The following is a 20,778-nucleotide window of genomic DNA, read 5'->3' on the forward strand; positions in this document are numbered from 1 at the left end:
GTAGGATTTGTCTTCGTTCCTCCAATTGTAAATCTCAATCATATCCCATTACCCTTCCAGTTTCGCCCATCTAAGCTGAGGGGACTATTGCCCGTTAGCTAAATCCAGGCCACAGCCTGGATTTGAGGGCTCCTGGAGGGATGATCCAGGAGTGTGGGATCACCAGGGCCCTGAGGATGAAATTGGCTCCTCCAGTCAACAGAACATCCGGTCACCTCTTCTAAAAGTTAGACATCTCACGTGTATCTGAATCTCTTTCCAAGCATAACTGCATTTTGAAGTGAGCTTTCCTCCCCTCTCTGCGGATCTTAAAACAATTCTTGGAAGCTGCAGGGGGTGGGGGGGTCTTTGCAGGATTCTCATATAAAAGAGAATCTGTAAGGATGTTCTAAGAAACTGGGGTGTGGGGGCCCAGTCCCTGGCTGGTGAACTCCCCTCCTTCCTCCGGGCAACACAATTCTTACGCCTGGCCAAGGTGTGCATTAAAAGTTTTCGACTGTGTTTTTGTTTTCTCTTTCTATATTCCACCCTGCACCTTCCTCGATCCCCAAACTGTACGGGGACAAGTGTCAGTCACTGGCCTTGGAGGCAGCAATACTGGTGAACGTCCACGTGGTTCTCAGGAGTGAGGCTGGAATGGGCTCATCTAGGACCAATATTCGTTCCTTCTGTTCCAAGTATCTGCTGCTCAAGGGCAACAGTCAGATAGCCTCATTAAAAAACCTACTTTGGGCAACACTGCTGGGCAGGTGAGGTATGTTTGACATTAGAGGAAGCTTAACACACGGGTGCCACGCATGTTGAGTAGCAGAACTGGGTTTATAGCCCAGGATGTCCACTACAAGGACTGTTCTCACCCTGTCTGAAGACACCAACTCACAGGACACAATCAGTGTACATAGAAGGGGCCGATGTGGGGGCCACACACTGATGTGGTCTAGTGTGGAGGCAGCACAGTGCCAGTGAAACAGACAGAACTGGGGACCATTTCCTCTGTAAAGTGGGGATACTGATTATAACACTGCAGCTTCAGCAACAGTGCGATGATTCTCTATGTGTGACCTCCTAGACCAGCAGCTGTGGTATCACTTGGGAACTCGTTAAACATGCAAATTCTGTGGTCCCACTCTGGGCCTGTGGTAACAGAAACTCAGGAATAGAGCTCAGCCGTCACTGTTGTAACCAGCCCTTTGGTGATTCTGGGGCTTCCCTGATGACTCAGACGGTAAAGAATCTGCCTGCAATGCAGGAGACCCAGGGTTGATCCCTGAGTCAGGAAGATCCCCTGGAAAAGGGAATGGCTACCCACTCCAGTATTTTTGCCTGGAGAAATCCATGGACGGGGGGTTGCAAAGAGTTGGACATGACTGAGCAACTAACACTTTCACTTTCACTTGGTGATTCTAACACAGGTTCAAGTTAGAAGACCACTGCATTAGAGTCAGCATTGGAGAAGGCAATGGCACCCCCTTCCAGTACTCCTGCCTGGAAAATTCCATGGACGGAGGAGCCTGGAAGGCTGCAGTCCATGGGGTCAGTCGCTGAGGGTCGGACACGACTGAGCGACTTCACTTTCAATTTTCACTTTCATGCATTGGAGAAGGAAATGGAAACCCACTGCAGTGTTCTAGCCTGGAGAATCCCAGGGACAGGGGGAGCCTGGTGGGCTGCTGTCTATGGGGTCACACAGAGTCAGACACGACTGAAGTGACTTAGCAGTAGCAGCAGCAGTCTAGTCAGCTGGTGGCTGGAGCAGGGAAGAGGGTGAGGACCCAGTGAGGGAGAATCTTAGGAAAGAGGCCTGGATGCTTGCACATCACTCGTGCCCATGTTCCATCATCTGAAGCCACGTCAGGCTGCCAGCTCAAGGTCTCTCTGTACGCCCAGGAAGAAGAGGCGAGGCTAGATATTGAAGGACACCAGCCGACTTTACCCTAAGTCCCACAGCTTGGGGAAGTGAGGATTGGGGCTGGAATCCCCCTTTGTAGGGAACTGAGAACCCAGCCTGTGGGGGGTTGTTTGCCTAGCTCACAGCCTCTGCTCAGCCTTCTCACTGCTCTGAAAAGCAGCCTGGAGGTAGCAGGCGCCTCTTCAAGCTGAATAGTATGTGGGATCCCACAGGGACAGATGTGGTTTGTGGGCAGATGGTGGCGGGGAGCAGGAGGCACACGTACTCTTGTCCATACCCACCAGGGGTGACCACTGGGGAGGTGAGACACCACTGCATGGCCCCAGAAGGACTGTTTGGCTCAGAACAAGACCCCAGAGGGTGGAGGTGGAGGATGGAAGGGCAGGAACCTGTTAGGGCTCACTAAGACTTAGGTTTAGGTCCTGGATCATTAGCAGCTGTCGACTTTGACAACAAAATTGGCCTTGGAATAATAAAACTGTCTGCCTCATAATCTTATTCTGAAAATTAAAGAAGTTAGGAGAAGAAAGGCCTTAGCACAGTGCCTGTGGCTTCATGGTGGGCATGCAGGAAGTATTGGCAGTGATCTCGGCTCACTCTTCCAGGCCCGGATGGGAGCCCAGGGCTCCCTGGAGTTCTCAGGTGCTTATAGGGTGAGGGCACTGCTGCTCCTCTCCACTGGGCGGGATGGCCTAGGGGCCTGGTGGGGCCAGGCCTGTGGTTTGGAGGTGACTCTGCAGCTGAGAGAGGCAGCAGGCAGGCCTGGCTGATGCATGGTCTTTAGTAGGTGCCAGGGGACCTGGGGAGGTCTGTGTGGGCGGCTGCCCATAGCACAAGCCTGTTTGCCATCTGCGGTCTCAGAGTCGCCTCCTGCCCTTTGAGTTAATAAGAATCAGTCCTGGGCTGACACAGTCAATCTGTTATACTTGTGCTGAGTGGCCTGGTTCCAGGGGGATTCGGATGGAGTCAAGCGTTTTCCAATTAGCAGGACCAGGGCTCCTGGAGAGGTTTAGGGAGGGGGAATGCAGATGAGCATAGGCTGTCTGTCTGTGATGGAGAGGGGGCAGCCCGCTCAATACTCCCTCCACCTGAGGACCCAGAGCTCCCTGCTGTACGAGCGGTGTGCAGCCCAAAGGACTCGGCATCCGGTGAGCCGAGGACCATCTCTGGAAACCACCTGTTTTTTTTGCTGTGTCACTGGTTTCCTGGGGGAGGTGATGAAAGGGGGGCTGGGCAGCAGGAAGGGGGGATGGCTGCCGTCAAAGAGAGAGCGGAGCCGAGGAGGGACCTCCAGTGGGAAATGGGCCATCAGAAACGGCCCTTAGAGAGGGTCTGGCCGAGGTCCTTAGTGTCATGTCCAGTTCACCCCTGCGGCATCCTTGGCAAGACAAATGCAGGACTAGCCAAGTAACACACGGGTCGTGATGACCTTAACGGAGAGGAGGTGAAGCAGAAGGGGACTGTGATAACAGGGAGGAGGGTGGGGTACTCTCAGAGAGGCATGGGGCATGGGGACAGGACCAGACTTCACACTGCCCCGTGTTTTCTCTCCATCAGTGTCTCCGCCTCTTGGAACGCTGGCCCGTTCCCAGACTCCCCAAGTGCTGCAGCCACAAGTTCAAACTGTAGTAGAAAATCAGCTGATTTCTCCTTGTTTTGCGTATCGGTCCCAGGTTCAGGAAACACACCTGTGGAGAACTCAGGACTTTTCCTGTAAACCAGAAGGAGTCTGGGGACATAGAATTAGCTCCCAACACCCACCAGCCCCACCTAGTATGTTGATTCACCAAGTTAGTGAGGAACTCAGTCCCATATTAAGGAGCAGGAAACAACTCCCACTGCCACCTACTGTGAGCCTGGCCATGTGGCTCTGACATAACTTACCGCACCCACTGAATGCTGATCAAAGCCTTGTGCAGAGACCTGATTACTTAAGCTCTGAGCCACTGGAAGGTCAGGTCTGGCTGGCTGCAACCCTGGGCTCTGAAGCTAGAATCACAAATGTGTGTGTCTGTGCTTTTTATTTAACATCAGCATTGGTGTCCTCAACCTGTACTCCACCCTGTACTCTGACCCCAGCAATTCCATGGTGGGGAAAGCCCCAAGCCCTCCTCATGAACTCTGCTAATACCTGGCACTCGGGCCCACAGGCCTCCCACTACTATGTCCCTTAATGGTTCCTTTTTGTCCCTCCTCTGTCCTGGCAGAATTAAAGTTCACTTTTTTTTCCTCTTTTAAATAAATCTCACAGCAAGCGTTTTGTGAGTTAAATCATTCTGATGAAGATCTGGGACAGAGTGGTCCACCTTCTCAGGTGTGCAGCCGTCCCTTTGCTTCTTCCCCTGCCTCCTCTGGGCTCAGAGATCCTGGTTTTCAGTCCTGGAGCAACTCAGCTCGCCACAGCTTGGCCTCCCAAATGTGCATATATAAACCTAGCATGGTTTCCAGAAGTTCATGGGTTGTTCCTTTTTTTTTTTTGGATTTACTTATTTATTTTTGTGCGTGCTGGATTTGAGTTGCGTGCAGGCGCTTCCTCTAGTTGTGGAGAGCAGAAGCTGCTCTCTAGCTGTGGTGCTCGGCTTTCTCACTGCGGTGCCTTCTCTTGTTGCAGAGCACAGGCTCTAGGCACGTCCGCTTCAGTAGTTATGGCTCACGTGCTTAGCTGCCCTGCGGCATGTGGGATCCTAGTTTCTGGACCAGGGATCAAACCTATGTCCCCTGCATGGGCAGATGAAGTTTTAACAGCTGGAGCACTAGGGAAGACCCTGGGCCTTTCCTTTTATTAGGACCTGTTTATTCTCTTTAGAAGGCACTAGGGTTTAAAATACTCTTTTTCCTGATACATTAGACTGGGAGCATCCTACACATGCTTTTCCCCACTAGTAATATATCACGATTACATTTATGCCAACAGATATGCTCAATGTCAGTTCTAATATCTGTATAGTATTTCATTCTATAGACTCACCATGATTTATTAATCTAAGCCCCTTTTATTGAATCCATCTGTTATTTTGAAATTTCCCACGATTATGACTAATGATGCAGTAGTTATTCTTTTGTATGTCACAGAACCCCTAAGGTCATGACCACTGAGGGCGATCCTGGTACAATCACAGGTAACAGGCAAGGATCTAGCTAATTATCCCAGCTCTGATTATTGAATAAATATCCATCCTCTCCCTCACCCCGTTATTAAGTGTCAATTGGATCACATTCTAAATAATTACATACGTATTTGGATCTGAGTATGGGCTTTCTCCGGTTTCCCTGGTGGCTCAGTGGTAAAGAATCCACCTGCAATGCAGGAGACAGTGGTTTGATCCCTGGGTTGGGAGGATCCCCTGGAGAAGGAAATGGCAACCCAGTCTGGTATTCCTGCCTGGAAAACCCCATGGACAGAAGAACCTGGCGGGCTGCAGTTCATGGGGTTGCAAAAGAGTCAGACACAGCTTAGTGATTAAACAACGGCAACTGGGCTTTCTTATTTCAATCTATCTGGTTTTTTGTGAGTGTGTCAGAACTGAAATGTTTGTTTTAGAAGTCTGAATACTGGCAGTATAGAGTTCAACATTCCACTGTATTTTCTAGACTGTTCTCATCTGTTCATTCATTTGGCTAACTTGGGAAACACTGTATCAAAGTGTCTTGCCCACATACCAGTTAAATTTCAGGTTTGGCTTGAAATTCTAGAAATGGATGAATTATTTGAGATTGTATTAGTTATGCTTCGCTGCATGACACATTACCCCAAAGTTCAGCAGCTTGAAATAGCACTTATACATCTTACATCCTGTCTGAGGGTCAGGAAACTAGGACCAGCTTGGCTGGAGGATGCTAGCTCAGGATCTCTCGTCAGGTGGCAGTGAAACTGTTGGCTGGGGCTGCAGTCTTATCTGACCAGATCCTCTGCCACTCACGTAACTGTTGGCAGGAGACTTCAGTTCCTTGACATGTAGGTTTTGTAACATGGTGTCCCCAGAGTGAATGCTGAGAGAGAGAGAAGAAAAGAGAGAGAGGAAGGGAGAGAACCCGAGGAGGAAGCAGAAAAATCTTTTATAACCTAATCTCAGAAGTGACAGATGATCACTTCTGGTGCATGCTATTATTGATCACACAGATGACCCTAGTATGTGTGAGAGAGACCACCCAAAGTCACAGATACCAGGTGTCCGGGATCATCGAGAACCATCTTGAAGGCTAATTAATACAGAGGTGGACTGAACATGTTACGGTACTGCAGCTTTTCAATTGTGAATGCAGTGTGTCCCTGCTGCTGCTGCTGCTGCTAAGTCACTTCAGTTGTGTCCGACTCTGTGCGACCCCATAGACAGCAGCTCACCAGGCTCCTCTGCCCATGGGATTTTCCAGGCAAGAGTACTGGAGTGGGGTGCCATTATACCAACTTAAATCCTCAGTGTGCTCTCAGCGAGGATATTCACTTTTTTTCACATAGGTCCACACAATGTTTGTTAAATTTATTCGCAGTGTTTCATATCTGGTTCCTATTGTGAACTGGATGTCTTTTAAGTGGCTGTTGCACTCATACAGGGACACTATTGATTTTTATGGCCATGATTTTTCAGGGGAGCTTAACAGGTAACAAAGCAGAAATTCCTCTAGACTGTCACTGAGCCTTTGGATCACAAAACAGAGACCAGATAAGATCCTAAATGTGCTCTTGGGACCAGTTTCCCCAAGTGACTGCGTGCCAGGGAGGTGGGAGGAGAATGTAAGGAAGGCCTTCCCGCAGTCCGTCTTTACGTGGGGCTCAGGGCAGCAGCAGCAGCAGGGCTGCCTGAAGTGAAGATGATGAGGTTCTCTGACCATGACTTGACCCTGCCTTTAAGGGAGCCCTGTGGTCAGGGCCTGGGGGGATAGCCAGGGCAAGTGGCCAGTCCACCTAATGCCCCAGAGACTTAGCCCATCTGCCCGCGACTTCCAGGTATGAATCTCCAATAGCATCTCCTCAGAGCCCTGTTCTGCAGCGTTTACACAGCCTCTGGTCGATTCCCACATGAATGTTCCATCATCCATTCTCATTTCTAGCAGCTACAGTGTTTATCCAGCACCTGCTGCACACCCAGCAGAGCTCTCAGCACCAGGGATCAGCAAAGCACCTGCCCTTGTGATGCTTGTTACAAGTAGGGAGAGAGAGACAACACCAAACCAACTGTAAAATAGTCTTTTACAGAGTAAGTGACACAGGAATAAATAGAGCAGAATAAGGGAGGCTTCCCCGGTGGCTGAGCAGTAAAGTTTCCATCTGCAATGCAGGAGATGCAGTAGACACTGGTTCAATCTCTGGGTTGGGAAGATCTCCTGGAGGAGGAAGTGGCAACCCACTCCAGTATTGTTAACTGGAAAATCTCATGGACAGAGGAGCCTGGTAGGCCACAGTCCATGGGGTCACAAAGAGTCGGACACGACTGAGCATACACGCAACCAAGGAAGGATCGGGAATATAGAGGGGCTAAAAATTTGAGCAAAGACTTGAAGGGGCTGAAGCAGCTAGCTGAGACCTGGGCAGAGGGAACAGCCAGTATAAGGGAGGGAGTGTGTATTTGTGGAAAGGTGAGAATGGGAGTGGTGGTTAACAGGGACTTTGCGGAGGTGGGAGGGGTGGCTGGGAGGAGGCAGATTCTGTAAGCCTTGGACTCTGAAACAGGAGCCACTGCAGGGTTTCAAGTAGAGGAATGACGTGATCTACACTTTAAAATGACTTTAGATGTAAGCAGATACCTGATAGGAAACTCTGGGATAAGGAAATGCCCTCTCTTGTGCCCTTGGTCCCCACGGGCCATGCTGCTACAGTCCTCATCACCTCCCCCAGAGACTTTGGCCAGAGTCCGCTGACTTCTCCCAACCTCCTGCTCTTCTGTCTCAGAGAAATGTCTCCAAGCCCTTATGCAGCTTAGGAACCTCTGGTGACAGGAAGGATTATCCCTGCCAAGGTTCTAGCCTTCCTGCTAGGAAGGTCTGGCTTTGTCTGCATGTCCCTCTTTGGGGGTGGGTGCCAGTGTGGGCAAGACTGTGCATGTCCTGTCCCGTGTCCAGAGGCCAGTTTTCTTGGGGGCACATTTCAGCACTTCTCAAATATATTTATTTCACTCATAGGAATTATATATCTTACTCACTATATAAAACAATACAGAACGGACTAAAGTGGGCTTCCTCCCCCTTCCAACAAGAAAGCAAGGAACCATGTGTGTCTTCTTTCATATTCTTCCTTCGTTTATACGAAAACAATCAAACATAGAATTTTACAAATGGATTGCACCATGCACAATACTCTGTCACCTTTCCATTTTTCTGCGCTGGACATTTTCCTCGGCCAAAGCAGACATATAGACTCCATTCTTTGTGACAAGTGTCAGTGTTCCTCATTAGGCCACTCCCCACCCCACTGAGGGACATTCGGGTGGTTTCCAGTTACTTTCGTAAGAACATTGCCTGCGTGCACCCTGCCCCCAGAGGGAACTGCGTTAGCATGCAAAGTTAAACACATCACATCAGCCGATGAAAAATGAAAACAAAATAAAACCAGTTGGAAGGCGGTAAAAGGCCATGTATAAATACCCCTGGGACTCCTCACCTGGTTCGTTTCCAGTCGCTGGGCGCTATCTCGGCAGGAACTGCCACGGGCTCCTTTGCTCTGCGCTGCCGCCGCCTTGGCGTCCGGGCTCTGGGCCGCCGTCGTGTACTGGCGCAGCGCGCCAGCGGCGGGAAGGGGTCCACCTGCGCGCAGATTCCGGGGCGTCCGGCGCGCTTGGCCGGTGCTAGCTGCTTGCTCTCCCTCTGGCTCTCCCACGGGCAGGCGCGCCCACTCCGATTAGCCGTCAGGGGGCGCTCCAGGCCGAGTCTAGCGGCCTCCCTCGCCCGGGGACCGCGACCGGCGGGCGGAAGCCAGGCCGGAGGTGGAGCGGGGAGCGGGGCCAGGCAACACCCACCCGCGCCGGCCCTAGCAAGTCCTTCCGGAAACCCGATCCAGCCCGCGCCCCGGCCGCGCTCCACGCTCGGCCTCCTGCCCCACTGACCTGGGATAGCCAGGGAGCTCTTTGCCCGCTGGAACACAAAACGGGGCGCTAGCGTCGTCCTTCCCATTTGGCTACCACCCACCCTCTCTCAAACATATCACTCCCACAAGGATGACACTATCACCGCCCTGGCCAGAGGACCAGACCTCTTGCCGATGGCAACCGGCCCGTCCCAGCAGCCCTGTATTGTGCACGCTCTCTGCCCTCCCTGAGTGGGGAGGAGAGAGAAGAGGGTGGCTGGCATCCAGAACTACAGCGCTGCATGGCAGGAGCCTCTGTGTGGGGCCTCCATAGTCTGGGTCCTACTGGGACAGGCCAGCCAGACCTGGGGGTGGGGCAGCCTGGCCCTCCATACTTCCTGTGACACCCTGGGCATAAAGAGCACCCACTCACACCTGGGTTCCATCACTCTGGGGTGCCTGATCCATCTTTAGTCCTCTTGGGGAGGGAAGAGGATGTGAAGGTTACCGTCCGTCCCAGGCCATAGTGCCAAACTCTGTTTTCTCCTGCTCAGGCTACAAACCATCAAAATATTCATAGTATCTAGTGGATGTCAAATTTGAAAATTAGATGAAGTCCCCAGGTGGCAGCCTATGGAGTGGGTAGCCAGAGACAAGTCTCTTACCTTCTCTGAACCTGTTTCCTTGTCTGAACACAGGAGCAGCTGGGAGTAGCTCTGAGTGCTTGTTAGGGTGAACTTCGGATCTGTTGCATGAGCAACACTATCCATCCTCATGGCCAAAGACAGATGAGCTCCCTCCAAGCAGAAAGCAACATCCCCCTCTGTCCAGGGCGCTTCACATTCAGGGCATGGAGAGCACAGAGAAAACACACTTGTATTGTTTGTGATCATGTCCAGATACTTGCAACAACAACAACAAAAGGACCAGCAGTGACCACAATTGACCCCAGACTGAGCCAGCCCATTCCAGGGGAAAGGGAGAGGATATCTGCCTCCTTCATGTCCTTGAATCCTGTGATCAAGCCCCTCAGGTGTCCCTACTGATTCCATTTGGCTTTCTTCCTTAACTGCAAGCCAGAAAGAAGGGCAGATCTCTTTTCCTCCAAGGCAGAGTGTTAGAAGCATTATCTTAGTAGGCCAACGTCCTGGAAAAGAGAAAGACTGGCAATGATGGAGCAACTAAAGCAAAGGACAGCAGCCGAGAAGCTCCTGGCTGGCTCCTCTGGCCTGTTTGATGTTGACTCAAAAGACATGGAATTCATTGGCAAACCTGCCTCCTCCTCCTCCTCTTACCTTTGGAGGAAAGATCGGTTCCTGGTTGGCTGGGGCAGTGTCATTGATACAGCTGCTGTCATCGTTACCTTCCACTAACAGATCACTCGACACCTGCTGGGCCAGGCAGGGCCAGGCCTGGGCATTGCCCGCAGAGCTGGAGGCTTTGACTCTTCCATCATCTGAGAGCCCAGGGGAGGCCACGACCCAGCCTCTTGGGGACCCAACAGAAGGACTAGACTGTTCCAGGCGCCGGATTGCCATTGCATGTCTTGGCTGCCTCTTTCCTTCCAGCTGCCTGATCCCTGTTGTTGTCCCTAGCAGAGGAGATGAGTTCGTCGTCGGCTGGGAGCTGTGGCAGAGTGACAATGCTGCACGGAGAAGGGGCTCTGGGAGTGGCTGTGGCGTGAGGAGCCCGGGGTGAGGAGTGGCCTGGGGTGTCCTGCTGGCGTGCGCATCCCAGGCGCCGCCATGCTTCAGCAGATCCTGCATGACATGTACATCGACCCCGAGCTCCTCGCTGAGCTCAGCGATGTGCAGAAGCACATCCTCTTCTACAAAATGCGCGAGGAGCAGCTGAGACGCTGGAGGGAGCGTGAGGCTTGGGAGGCCCTGGCCCAGGTCGAGGGCCTCAGGCCCCCCAAGGTCAAGCGAGGTAGGTGGCTGGGAGTAACCAAAGGCCTGAGCCCTGGCCTCCTGGGAGATGGAAAAGTTGATAATATCAGGCTGCATTCTTTAAAATGTGTACTGATGTGATGAGGGTCAGGGGCTTGAAACCCTTGTTCTGTGAGCATCCTATCCCATTAGCCTGGGCGTCTGTCTTTTATGCAGGGCTCCAAGGCTGCACAGAGGACTGCCTGGGGACCCTGATGGCACGGACAGAGGGCAGGGTGCAACGAACACACTCCGTTCCTCCCTCCCTCGCGAGTGCAGCTCAGTGGCTCCAGCACGGTGCCCCGTGCCCCTCCTCCCTGTCCTGTGAGAGGATGCTTTGGGTTGTGCTGGAGCCTCACTGGGCCTCTGGACCTGCATTAAGCGTGAGCAGCCCCAAAGGTGGTAGCAACTGCAGATGAGAAGCAAGGGTTCCACCCACATTTCAGGTAGTTACCATGCAGTGATGTGCCAGCCACGGCTATGGACTGGGGCGCCTGTGAGCGAGGGCACATCTGAAGCAGGCAGGCTGCTGAGTTGTGCGGTACTCGAGACCCTGCTGGGGAGGGCACTTTGGGTGCTGCACTTTACCATTCACAAAACCCGTTTGTCTTCTCTCTCATTGGCTGCCCACAACAGCCCTCCTCTTAGCCTCTATACTGTTGGCCAGAGTGAGGTGTAGACTTGATCAGTTTGCAAGTTTTCAGTCTAGGATAAGGTTCTGCCTCTCGATAGACATACAGGCCCCTGGGTGACCTGGCTCCCTCTCTTCACTCCAGGCTCACCATTAGCCCCTGCCATGTTCTGCAGGCCGCACCTGCACCCATCTGGCCATCTTGCTCTAGCCTCTCTCTTTACACACATGATTCTTCTCTTGAGGAATGTTCTCCTGCCTTTGTCCTCCTGACAGACTCCTGCCTCTTGCAGTCTCTTGGGGATGCTCTTGGCACAGGAAGTACTTGCTCCTTGGTGACTGCTTGGACCCATCCCTGCCCTAGCACTTGGCACACTGTCAGTGTCTTTGATCCTCTGCTTGCCTGGCTCTCCCAGGGGACTCAAAGCTCCGGGAGTGAGATCATTCTCCATCCTGTCTTCCACCCTTGGGTCTAACACAGAGTTGTCATAGAGTATGAAATCCCCATTTTGAGCAAGACGTGGTAGGACCCCAGGGAGGCAAAGCTGTGACTTGGCTGCCTGTGGCTCATGCCAAGGCTGGGACTGCACTGGCAGCTTCATCACTGCTGGTGAAAAAGACAGGCCACCTTCCTGCCCCACCCGCCCAGAGCCCTGGGGCCGCATGTCATCGATACCGTGACTCTTCTGGGAGGAAGACAGATGCCTAAAACTTTAACTACAAAAATATTTTTACTACGATTTGTCACACATTGACATCTACATTTTCATGCATAAATTATACATTAAGCTCATTTGGGTTTCTGGTGCAGAAGACTCTTTTCCAGATAGTTAATTTTCTGATTTATAAAGAATGGAGACGAGGAAGAGTGTGTGTATTCCAGGTCAGAATCCCGCTCAGATCTCAGCTCTTTTCTGCAGTCCCAGAGCTGTCTGGGAAGACCTTGGGGAAGCCCTGGGGGCAGGCTCAGCCCCAGAGGCTGAAGATCTTCTTAGTATGGGTCTGGGTGCACATTGTCTGCTTCTCATCCTGGAATCTTGATAAAGGGTTGCAACAAACACCCCACCTGTCTGAGACCTTTAATATTCACCATGTGCTTGCCCTCACTGACTGCCCCCATAGTCCTGTGACCCAGTCTCAGATGAGGAAGCCACAGCCCAATCCTCCAAAGTCACCTAGCTGCTAAGAATGGAGTTCTGTGACTTTGATCTTGGTCCAGTGACTGATGTTTTTCTATTCATTCACTTCTGAACTCAGTGCTTCTATTCAATGGATGATCTGTGCGTGTATTCATTTGTTCATTTATTCATACCTTTAGCCAGCATCACTAAGCTCTGATCTTGGTGAACTGGACAGAGCTTCAGCTCTTGAATCCATGGGTAAACAGATCAGATCCAAGAGAGCATGCCAACTGGAGTGTCAGGAGTGAGGCTTGGGAAAGAAGCAGCCATGGGGTGGCTCAGGGCAGGGTGTGTGGGCACAGGCTCTATCAGCTGGATCTTTTCCTTCCTTTCACAGACACTTCCTTCCCAGCTGGTGCCTCCCTCCCTCCAGTCTGTCCTGAAGGAAGTGCCTGCTGCGCCCTGTTGTACGTGCCAGACTCTTGGGATCCCTGAGCACAGCTTAGTTCCCGTCAGCCTGGAATGACCTCGAACCTCCTCCTGCCTATTGATCCCCCAATCCCATTGGTCCCTGGAGAACTCCATCCCACCCTCTCTCTTCTGAGGACACTTCTCAGCTCCTAGCAGGCCTGACCTTGCTGTCCCTAGGACTCAGGCAGGGCAAGGTGCATCCTGACCCCGAGAACGTCTCAGCTTTCCAGTTACACCTGCAGAGGGTAGGGATGAACACTGGTGATATGGATTATTCGGTTTACAGAAACTCGGTGGTTGTTCTGGTCCTGGGAGGGTCCCCAGAAGTGAGCTGGGCTGAAAGAGGATGGTCATGGCTGGGCGCATCTCACTCCCCTGATCATGCAGGTGTGTCTTTTTGGTTTAGCTTTGTGCTTTGCTGAGACGCTTCTGGTGTTCTGCCCTGTTGTAGAAGGTACAGACCCTTAGCCTATGTTGTTTTCCCATTTCCCATCATATTTGCTAGTTTTTCATGTTTCTGGCAAAATTGATGTCTGATGGAAAATTGTGTTGTTTGTTGAGACTCTGGGAAGGCGTGTTACATTACATTCTGCTAGATTTAAGCCACAGCCATCAAGCATGATGGTGACTGCAGCTCCTCACATGTGATGTGGGTTCTTGCAGCCTTCACAACCTCCTGGCCCTTTCTGGGTTTTCTTGGGGCTGGAGCTGTGTGTCACCTGGAACACTGGATTCAGGACACATGTGTTCCTACTGCTGCGGTGACCCAGGAAGCCTCTCCACCTGGTCTTGCTGGTTCTGGCCATGATTGGCAGTCCCTGTCAGTGTTAATTTGGTTTCTCCGTGACCATCTCCTTATCTGTCTGGACATCCTCTTCCTGGGGTCCAGACCTCTTCCCCCACTCTCCTTCCTGCTCTCTCCTTTCATGTGGCTGACATTGGCCACACTGCAAGCCAGACCTGCAGCCTCACGGAAGTGCCTTATTCTCACCCACCCAGCCAGCCTTGTGCCTGCCCCTCAGTCTGGCCTATGGGAGACTGTAGGTCTGGCTGTCCAGCCCCTACTGCTTCCGTTCCCCAAGGGTCAAGAGGCAGCTCCCACCTGTTAGGCCCACCTCTCTCTGTCCTCCCATCCTATGCCACTCCTACAAGCAGCCCTGACCTGGGGCTAGAGGGAGACACCCGATCCAGCATCCCGTCTGAGCTCTCAGCCATTCCCACTGCACATCTGCCCTGGACTTGGTGCCCAGGTGGGCCTGGTCCATGCTCTAATGAAACTTGTGGGACACAGTCTTTCTCCCTGGACATCCACCTTGTCTCTGTTTCCTGGGAACCTTCCAGTAACCATGGCAACCTCACCTGCTGGGCCTAGACCCTCCTAGCCTCAGTGTGTTCCCTTTCCGGGCGTGGGAACCTGTACTAGCCTGCAGACATTCCCAATGCATCCATCTTCTCAGTGGTCCCCCTGTCTCAGGCTCATGCCCTGTGACCTTTCTCTGCAGAGTAGCCAAAGTGCCCTTTCAACACACTAAGCTCAGGGACCTCCCTGCCCCAGTGGCTTCCATCCACTCAAAGGAACACAGATGCTTCTTGAGGGCCTCTACCCATTCTCCAACCCAGTTTCTCCCTCTTTGGAGTCCCTCTGCGTGGAATGCTCTTTTCCCAAATCCTCATGAGCCTGGGTTCTCCCCTCTGTTCATTTCTCAGTTAAATGTTGAGCTCTTCACTGACTCTTTGCCCTTAAGGAGCCCCACCCTTGTCTTTATTATAACATCCAGCCTGACTTCCCTCAAAGCACTTTACCTCATCTGAAAGTATCATTTTTCTTTTTTTGTGTGGTAAAATATACACAACATAACAGAGAAGGCAATGGCACCCCACTCCAGTACTCTTGCCTGGAAAATCCCATGGATAGAGGAGCCTGGTGGGCTGCAGTCCATGGGGTCGCTAAGAGTGGGACTCGACTGAGCGACTTTCCTTTCACTTTTCACTTTCATGCATTGGAGAAGGCAGTGGCAACCCACTCCAGTGTTCTTGCCTGGAGAATCCCAGGGATGGGGAAGCTTGGTGGGCTTCCGTCTATGGGGTCACACAGAGTTGGACACGACTGACGCAACTTACCAGCAGCAGCAGCATACACAACATAAAGGTTACTATTTTAACCATTTTAAAGTGTGCAGTTCAGTGACGTTTAGAATATTGTGCAACCACCACCCGCGTCATGTACATCACCCCAGAAGGAAAGCCCATATCCATTACTCGGTCATTCCCCATCCTTCCCTCCCACAGCCCCTGGCAAGCACTGATCTGCTTTCTGTCCCTGTGAATCTGCCTTGGAGGTTATCGTCTTCTTTTTCCCTCACGTCTGTTTGCTTGTGTACAGTCTGTCTCCTCCATTAGCCTGCATGTGCCGTGTCAGCATGGCTGGGGCTGCGCCGTGTCCATCCTAGCAAGTGAAGAAAACCTGAGGATTGTGGTTGGGGCCAGCTGTGGGCGGGGAGCAGCTGAGACCCTGGTGTGCTTGGTGTGTCAGAGGGGCTTGACTGAGGAGACAGGTATTAAAGGATTTCTCTTTTGAGTAGAAGGCTGTGAGTTGTGGGATTCCCAGGTGACTCAGTGATAAATCTGCCTGCCACGCAGGAGACATGGGCTTGATCCCTGGGTTGGGAAGATCCCCTGGAGAAGGAAATGGCAAACCATTCCAGGATTCTTGCCTAGGAAATCCCATGGACAGAGGAGCCTGGTGGGCTATAGTCTGTGGGGGTCACACACAGTAGGACATGACTGAGCGACGGAGCACGCATGCGCACATGACTGAGCGACTGAGCGACTGAGCACGCACGCGCACGGTGTGAGCTGTGCAGTGTGACCTCTCCCCTAGACGTTGAAAATCTTCAGTAGAAGTCTAACAGTCTCAGTATACTTGTGTTTCGTGATATATATTGTAGAAGCTGAACTATAGTCTGTAATATATGAAAAGTGTTAGTCACTCGGTCGTATCTGACTCTTTGTGACCCCGTGGACGGTAGCCCATCAGGCTCCTCTGTTCCTGTAATTCTCCAGGCAAGAATACTGGAGAGGGTAGCCATTCACTTCCCCAGGGACCTTCCCCACCGAGGGACTGAACCCCAGTCTCCTCCATTGCCCGTGGATCGTTTACCACCCGAGCCGCCAAGTGGTGGGAATTCTGTCACCTTTTCACTAGTACTTACAACTCATTTCCTTCTCATTTTTTTTTTTTTTTTTAACATACAATTCACCATTTTATTTTCAAAATTCCTTTTAGGCTTTACATTTTGGGTCTATGATCCATTTGAGTTAATCTTTGTATGTGGTGCAAGATGTGACCAGTTGTTGCTGTAATTTTGCATAGAGGTGTTCTTTTCTAGCCACGTTGGTTGCTCTGTACTGCATACCTTGTGGGACCTTAGCTCACCAGATCAGAGATCAGTCGCTCAGTCGTGTCCGACTCTTTGCGACCCCATGAATCGCAGCACGCCAGGCCTCCCTGTCTATCACCAACTCCCGGAGTTCACTGAGACTCACGTCCATCGAGTCAGTGATGCCATCCAGCCATCTCATCCTCTGTCGTCCCCTTCTCCTCCTGCCCCCAATCCCTCCCAGCATCAGAGTCTTTTCCAATGAGTCAACTGGTGGCCAAAGTACTGGAGTTTTAGCTTTAGTATCATTCCTTCCAAAGAAATCCCAGGGCTGATCTTCAGAATGGACTGGTTGGATCTCCTTGCAGTCCAAGGGACTCTCAAGAGTCTTCTCCAACACCACAGTTCAAAAGCATCAAATCTTCGGCGCTCAGCCTTCTTCACAGTCCAACTCTCACATTCATACATGACCACGTCAAACCCACACCCCTTGCATTGGAAGGCGGAGTCTTAACCACTGGACGCTGGGTAAGCCCTTCCTTCTCATTTCTTGTTTTAGGGTTTTGACTTCGATTTTTAGGTTGACTGACTCTGCTTTTTTCCTTCGCATCTGCCTAGTGTTCATTTCCTTGTATCTTTTCTTTCCCCCTCCTTTGATACTACCGTGTTTTTTTTTAAGGGAGTCGACTGAAAAGTGTATATTAAATAGCGTATATTCGTTTAAAGCTTTAAAAATATATACTTGAACCCATTTTATCTTTATCAGGAATGATAAAGATAAAATATCCTTGTTTTTTATTTTAATATCCCTCTCCATGGTTTTGTTGGTATAATCAAGAATTTTGGGTTGATTTTGTTTAGTTATCTCTCAAGACTTATTTTTTATGCCAATAGTGGTTCTATAATCAAGTCATAACAACAATAATTACTTGGACACTAACTCCACTTTGTACTGCTAGTTCTCCACATTTTTTCCTCTGAGGGGAAAGTGATAAATATTTTATCCCCTCTCTGTGCCCCCTTGTACAAATGATTTGGCCAACCCAGCAGCATACCATTCATTGTTTGGATTCTCAGCACATCACGCAGAAGTTATTAAACATCAAGGCAAATCCGTGTTTGAAGCTGTCTCCTGTCCCATCCCTGTTCTTGCTGTCATATGCAGTTGGCATGCTGATTTTCTTCAACTCCCTTTTTAAATTTCTCTCTTAGTTCCAACAGTTTACCAGTAGCTCCACTTAGAGGACAGTGAGTATGTAGGAACGCTGGGAAATCAAGGGCATGGAAGCCCTGGATTTGGGGACTGTAACTCTTTGGGGTGTCACTCTGCTTCCCCTCATCTGGGATGAGGCAGGGGCTTTCTGGGTGGCAGTGAGGCTGAAGTGCACAAAGTTCTCACGCTGGCTCTGGCCGGGGGCCTCTGCAGCCCCCTGGCTCTCTCCCTGTCCTCCTGGCCTTCCCTGAGCCCAGTGCCAGGGTTCTGACAGAGGCAGCTCTGTCAGAGCCCTCGGCTCCCTGTCTCCAGCATTTGCAGAAGCTGCAAAACTACAGACTCACCAGGTAGGCAGTGGGAGGAGCCAGGCAGAAGCTGCTGTGAGAGGATGTGGGGGCATGGCCTTAATCGCTTCTGGTGCCCAGCAGGTGTGGGTGTCCCCAGGGGTGAGGGTGCAGTCTTGTTGAATGCAGACAGAGGTCAGCCTTAAACAGAGCCCTTAACTGTCAGCTCTGAGCATCCTGGATATGGCAGACAACTGAAGGTATGGCCTTGTCCCACTGAAGGTTTTAGGGAAGGGGGCCTGAAGGAGCCCTCCATTCCTCCTGGAATGGAGGCTCAGGTTCTGGAGGCTAAGGAGGAAGGCCCAGGATTGCAGGAAGAATGAGGCCTCAGAGTAGCTGCTTTCTCTGGAATGAAGGTGAACTCACCTAGATGGAATGTCTCACCCATCCTGGGCCCATGAAGTGCCTGTTTATCTCACCCCCTTAGGGACCTGAGGTTGGATCCTTTGTGTTTCAAGAAATCTAAGATGGGCAATTGAAGAGTTACAGTCCCCCAATCCAGGGCTTCCAAACCCCTGATTCCCCAATGTTCCTACAAACTCATTACCCTTTAAGTGGATCTACTGAAAAACTGTTGAACCTAACAGAGAAATCTAAAAAGGGAGTTGAAGAAAATCAGCATGCCCACCTTAGATTCATGAAATCTAAGATGCCGGAGCTTGAAAGACACACTATTTTTATATACTGCTAAGAAAGCTGTAAGTGAAACCATGATACACCATTGTTTATAAGACACATCCTGATTTCAGAAATTTTTAAGATGTGTGTCGTCAAATTAACAAAATAGGTTATTATCTCTGTTTGAATTGAGGTAGAGTTAGAATCCGGGTCCAGGTTTGTTGGGGCTCCAGGTCCCCACACTTGAGTGCACAGCATCTTCCTCCTTCTCACAGCTACTCTTATGGTGAAACAACATATACCAGATGACTAAAGACCAATGCAGAAAAAACAAAAACAAAATTCTAGAAGTAATCGAGGAAAAAATGAGAGCATATTGGGGAGAGTGAAGGCTTTCTTAAAATAAGACACAACAAGAAAAATAAGGAAAATAAAGATAAATATGACTAAATTTTTAAAATCTTTATAAAAGGTACCAAACTGAGTTTAAAAAGAAAAACAGGAGAGATAAATGAGAGGAAAATATTTGCAACATTTGTAACAGGCAAAGGACTTGTATCCAGAGATGAAAGAAACTTCCCCAGTCAGCAAAAGAAAAATAGTAGAAAAATGGAGGAAAGATATGAACAAGCCATTCACAAGAGTGAAATTTCAAATCCACAATGACCATGAGGAAAGGTCTTCAGCATCACTAGTAAAGTATGTCATTGCCAATTAAAACAATAATACTGGCAAAAGTTAAAGAAGTTTGATAGTAGTAATGTTGACGGGGATCCTTCTACAAGGCTGCTGCTGCTGCTGCTAAGTCGCTTTAGTAGTGTCTGACTCTGTGCAACCGCATGCACGGCTGCCCACCAGGCTTCCTCGCCCCTGGGATTCTCCAGGCAAGAATACTGGAGTGGGTTGCCATTTCCTTCTCCAATGCATGAAAGTGAAAAGGGAAAGTGAAGTTACTCAGTCGTGTCCGACTCTTAGCGACCCCATGGACTGCAGCCTACCAGGCTCCTCTGCCGTGGAATTTTCCAGGCAGGAGTCCTGGAGTGGGGTGCCATTGCCTTCTCCGCCTACAAGGCTAAGGAGGGACATATAAAGAGGGAGAGAGTTTCTGCAAGTACCCGAAGAGCTTGGCCCACAAGGATGGGATTCTCCTGCCCGCCTACCCCTCACCATTTTCCTGGATGCTGCCAAAAGCCCATGGGCTGTATATTTTTCTCTAGTTAAAAAAAAAGTTTTTTGGAGTGTAGATGATTTACAGTGCTGTGTTAATTTCAGGTGTACAGCAAAGTGAATCAGTTATGCACACACATATATCCACTTTTTTTTAAAGGTTCTTCTCCCACACAGGGCATTACAGAGTGTTGAGCAGAGTTCCCTGTGCTCTACAATAGACCCTTATTAGTTATCCATTTTATATATAGGAATGTGTATGTCAGTTCCAGTCTCCCAGTTTACCCCACCCCCTCTTTCTTCCCTGGTAACTGTAAGTTTATTTCCTGCAGCCCAGGGACTGATTAAACAGATGGAGTTTTGCTCAACTCTGGCTTCTCCTGCCTGCTGCAGGACCCCAGCTGGGCATGCCAGGCTGAGCTGCTCGGGTTGTATTTTCTCCTCTTGCTTGAGAGGTGTTCATGCCTGCCACCTCCCTTCTTCCCTGTCCACCTCACTGCCTCCTCTTCCACCCGGAGGTCAGCAGGGGCAGTTTCTGAGAAAGGCCACCACCTGGTTATCGCGTGACTCCCTGTAACCTGACGCCAGGTCTCAACTCTCCTTAGTGGAGTCATGCTGAAGTAGCAGGTTGCAGGCAGCTGCCGGCCCCTCTGTTATCTCTCGGAGTGGCTAGTAGCATCACTGCTTTCCAGGTTTTCTCACATTAAAAACTAGCAAAGCTTCCTAGGATTCTCTCATTTGAAACCAGATTCTGCATTTAGCTTTGGGGTTTAAATTCTTCAGGTGCATTTCCACACCTGTTTCCCGCCTGTCCTTTCAAAATGACATGATTCGGGGCCTCAGGGAGCATTTATTTTCATCTTACTATCGCATGGATATGCTTATTATCTGGCCACCATGGTTGGGTTCCCTATACATTCCATAAATGATTTCAAACGTTTAAAACTTGTTGTTTCTTTTATAATGGCTGAGAATGTAGTCTATCCAGGTGAGTGCTCT

The 20,778-nt window shown here is 50.5% G+C and overlaps 1 protein-coding gene across 2 annotated transcripts in view; it reads left to right on the forward strand.

Annotated features, from left to right (window-relative positions):
• Window positions 1-10,651: 10,651 nt before the first annotated feature.
• Window positions 10,652-20,778, forward strand: part of SH2D4B (SH2 domain containing 4B) — an 82,562-nt gene continuing 72,435 nt past the window's right edge. For both annotated transcript variants that reach the window (XM_070364786.1, XM_005902730.2), the window contains exon 1: window positions 10,652-10,849. In XM_070364786.1, the coding sequence (XP_070220887.1) occupies window positions 10,652-10,849 (198 nt within the window). The remainder of the gene's footprint in view (window positions 10,850-20,778) is intronic.

Source organism: Bos mutus, chromosome 28 (assembly GCF_027580195.1).
Source record: "Bos mutus isolate GX-2022 chromosome 28, NWIPB_WYAK_1.1, whole genome shotgun sequence".
In the NCBI taxonomy this organism is placed as follows: Eukaryota; Metazoa; Chordata; class Mammalia; order Artiodactyla; family Bovidae; genus Bos; species Bos mutus.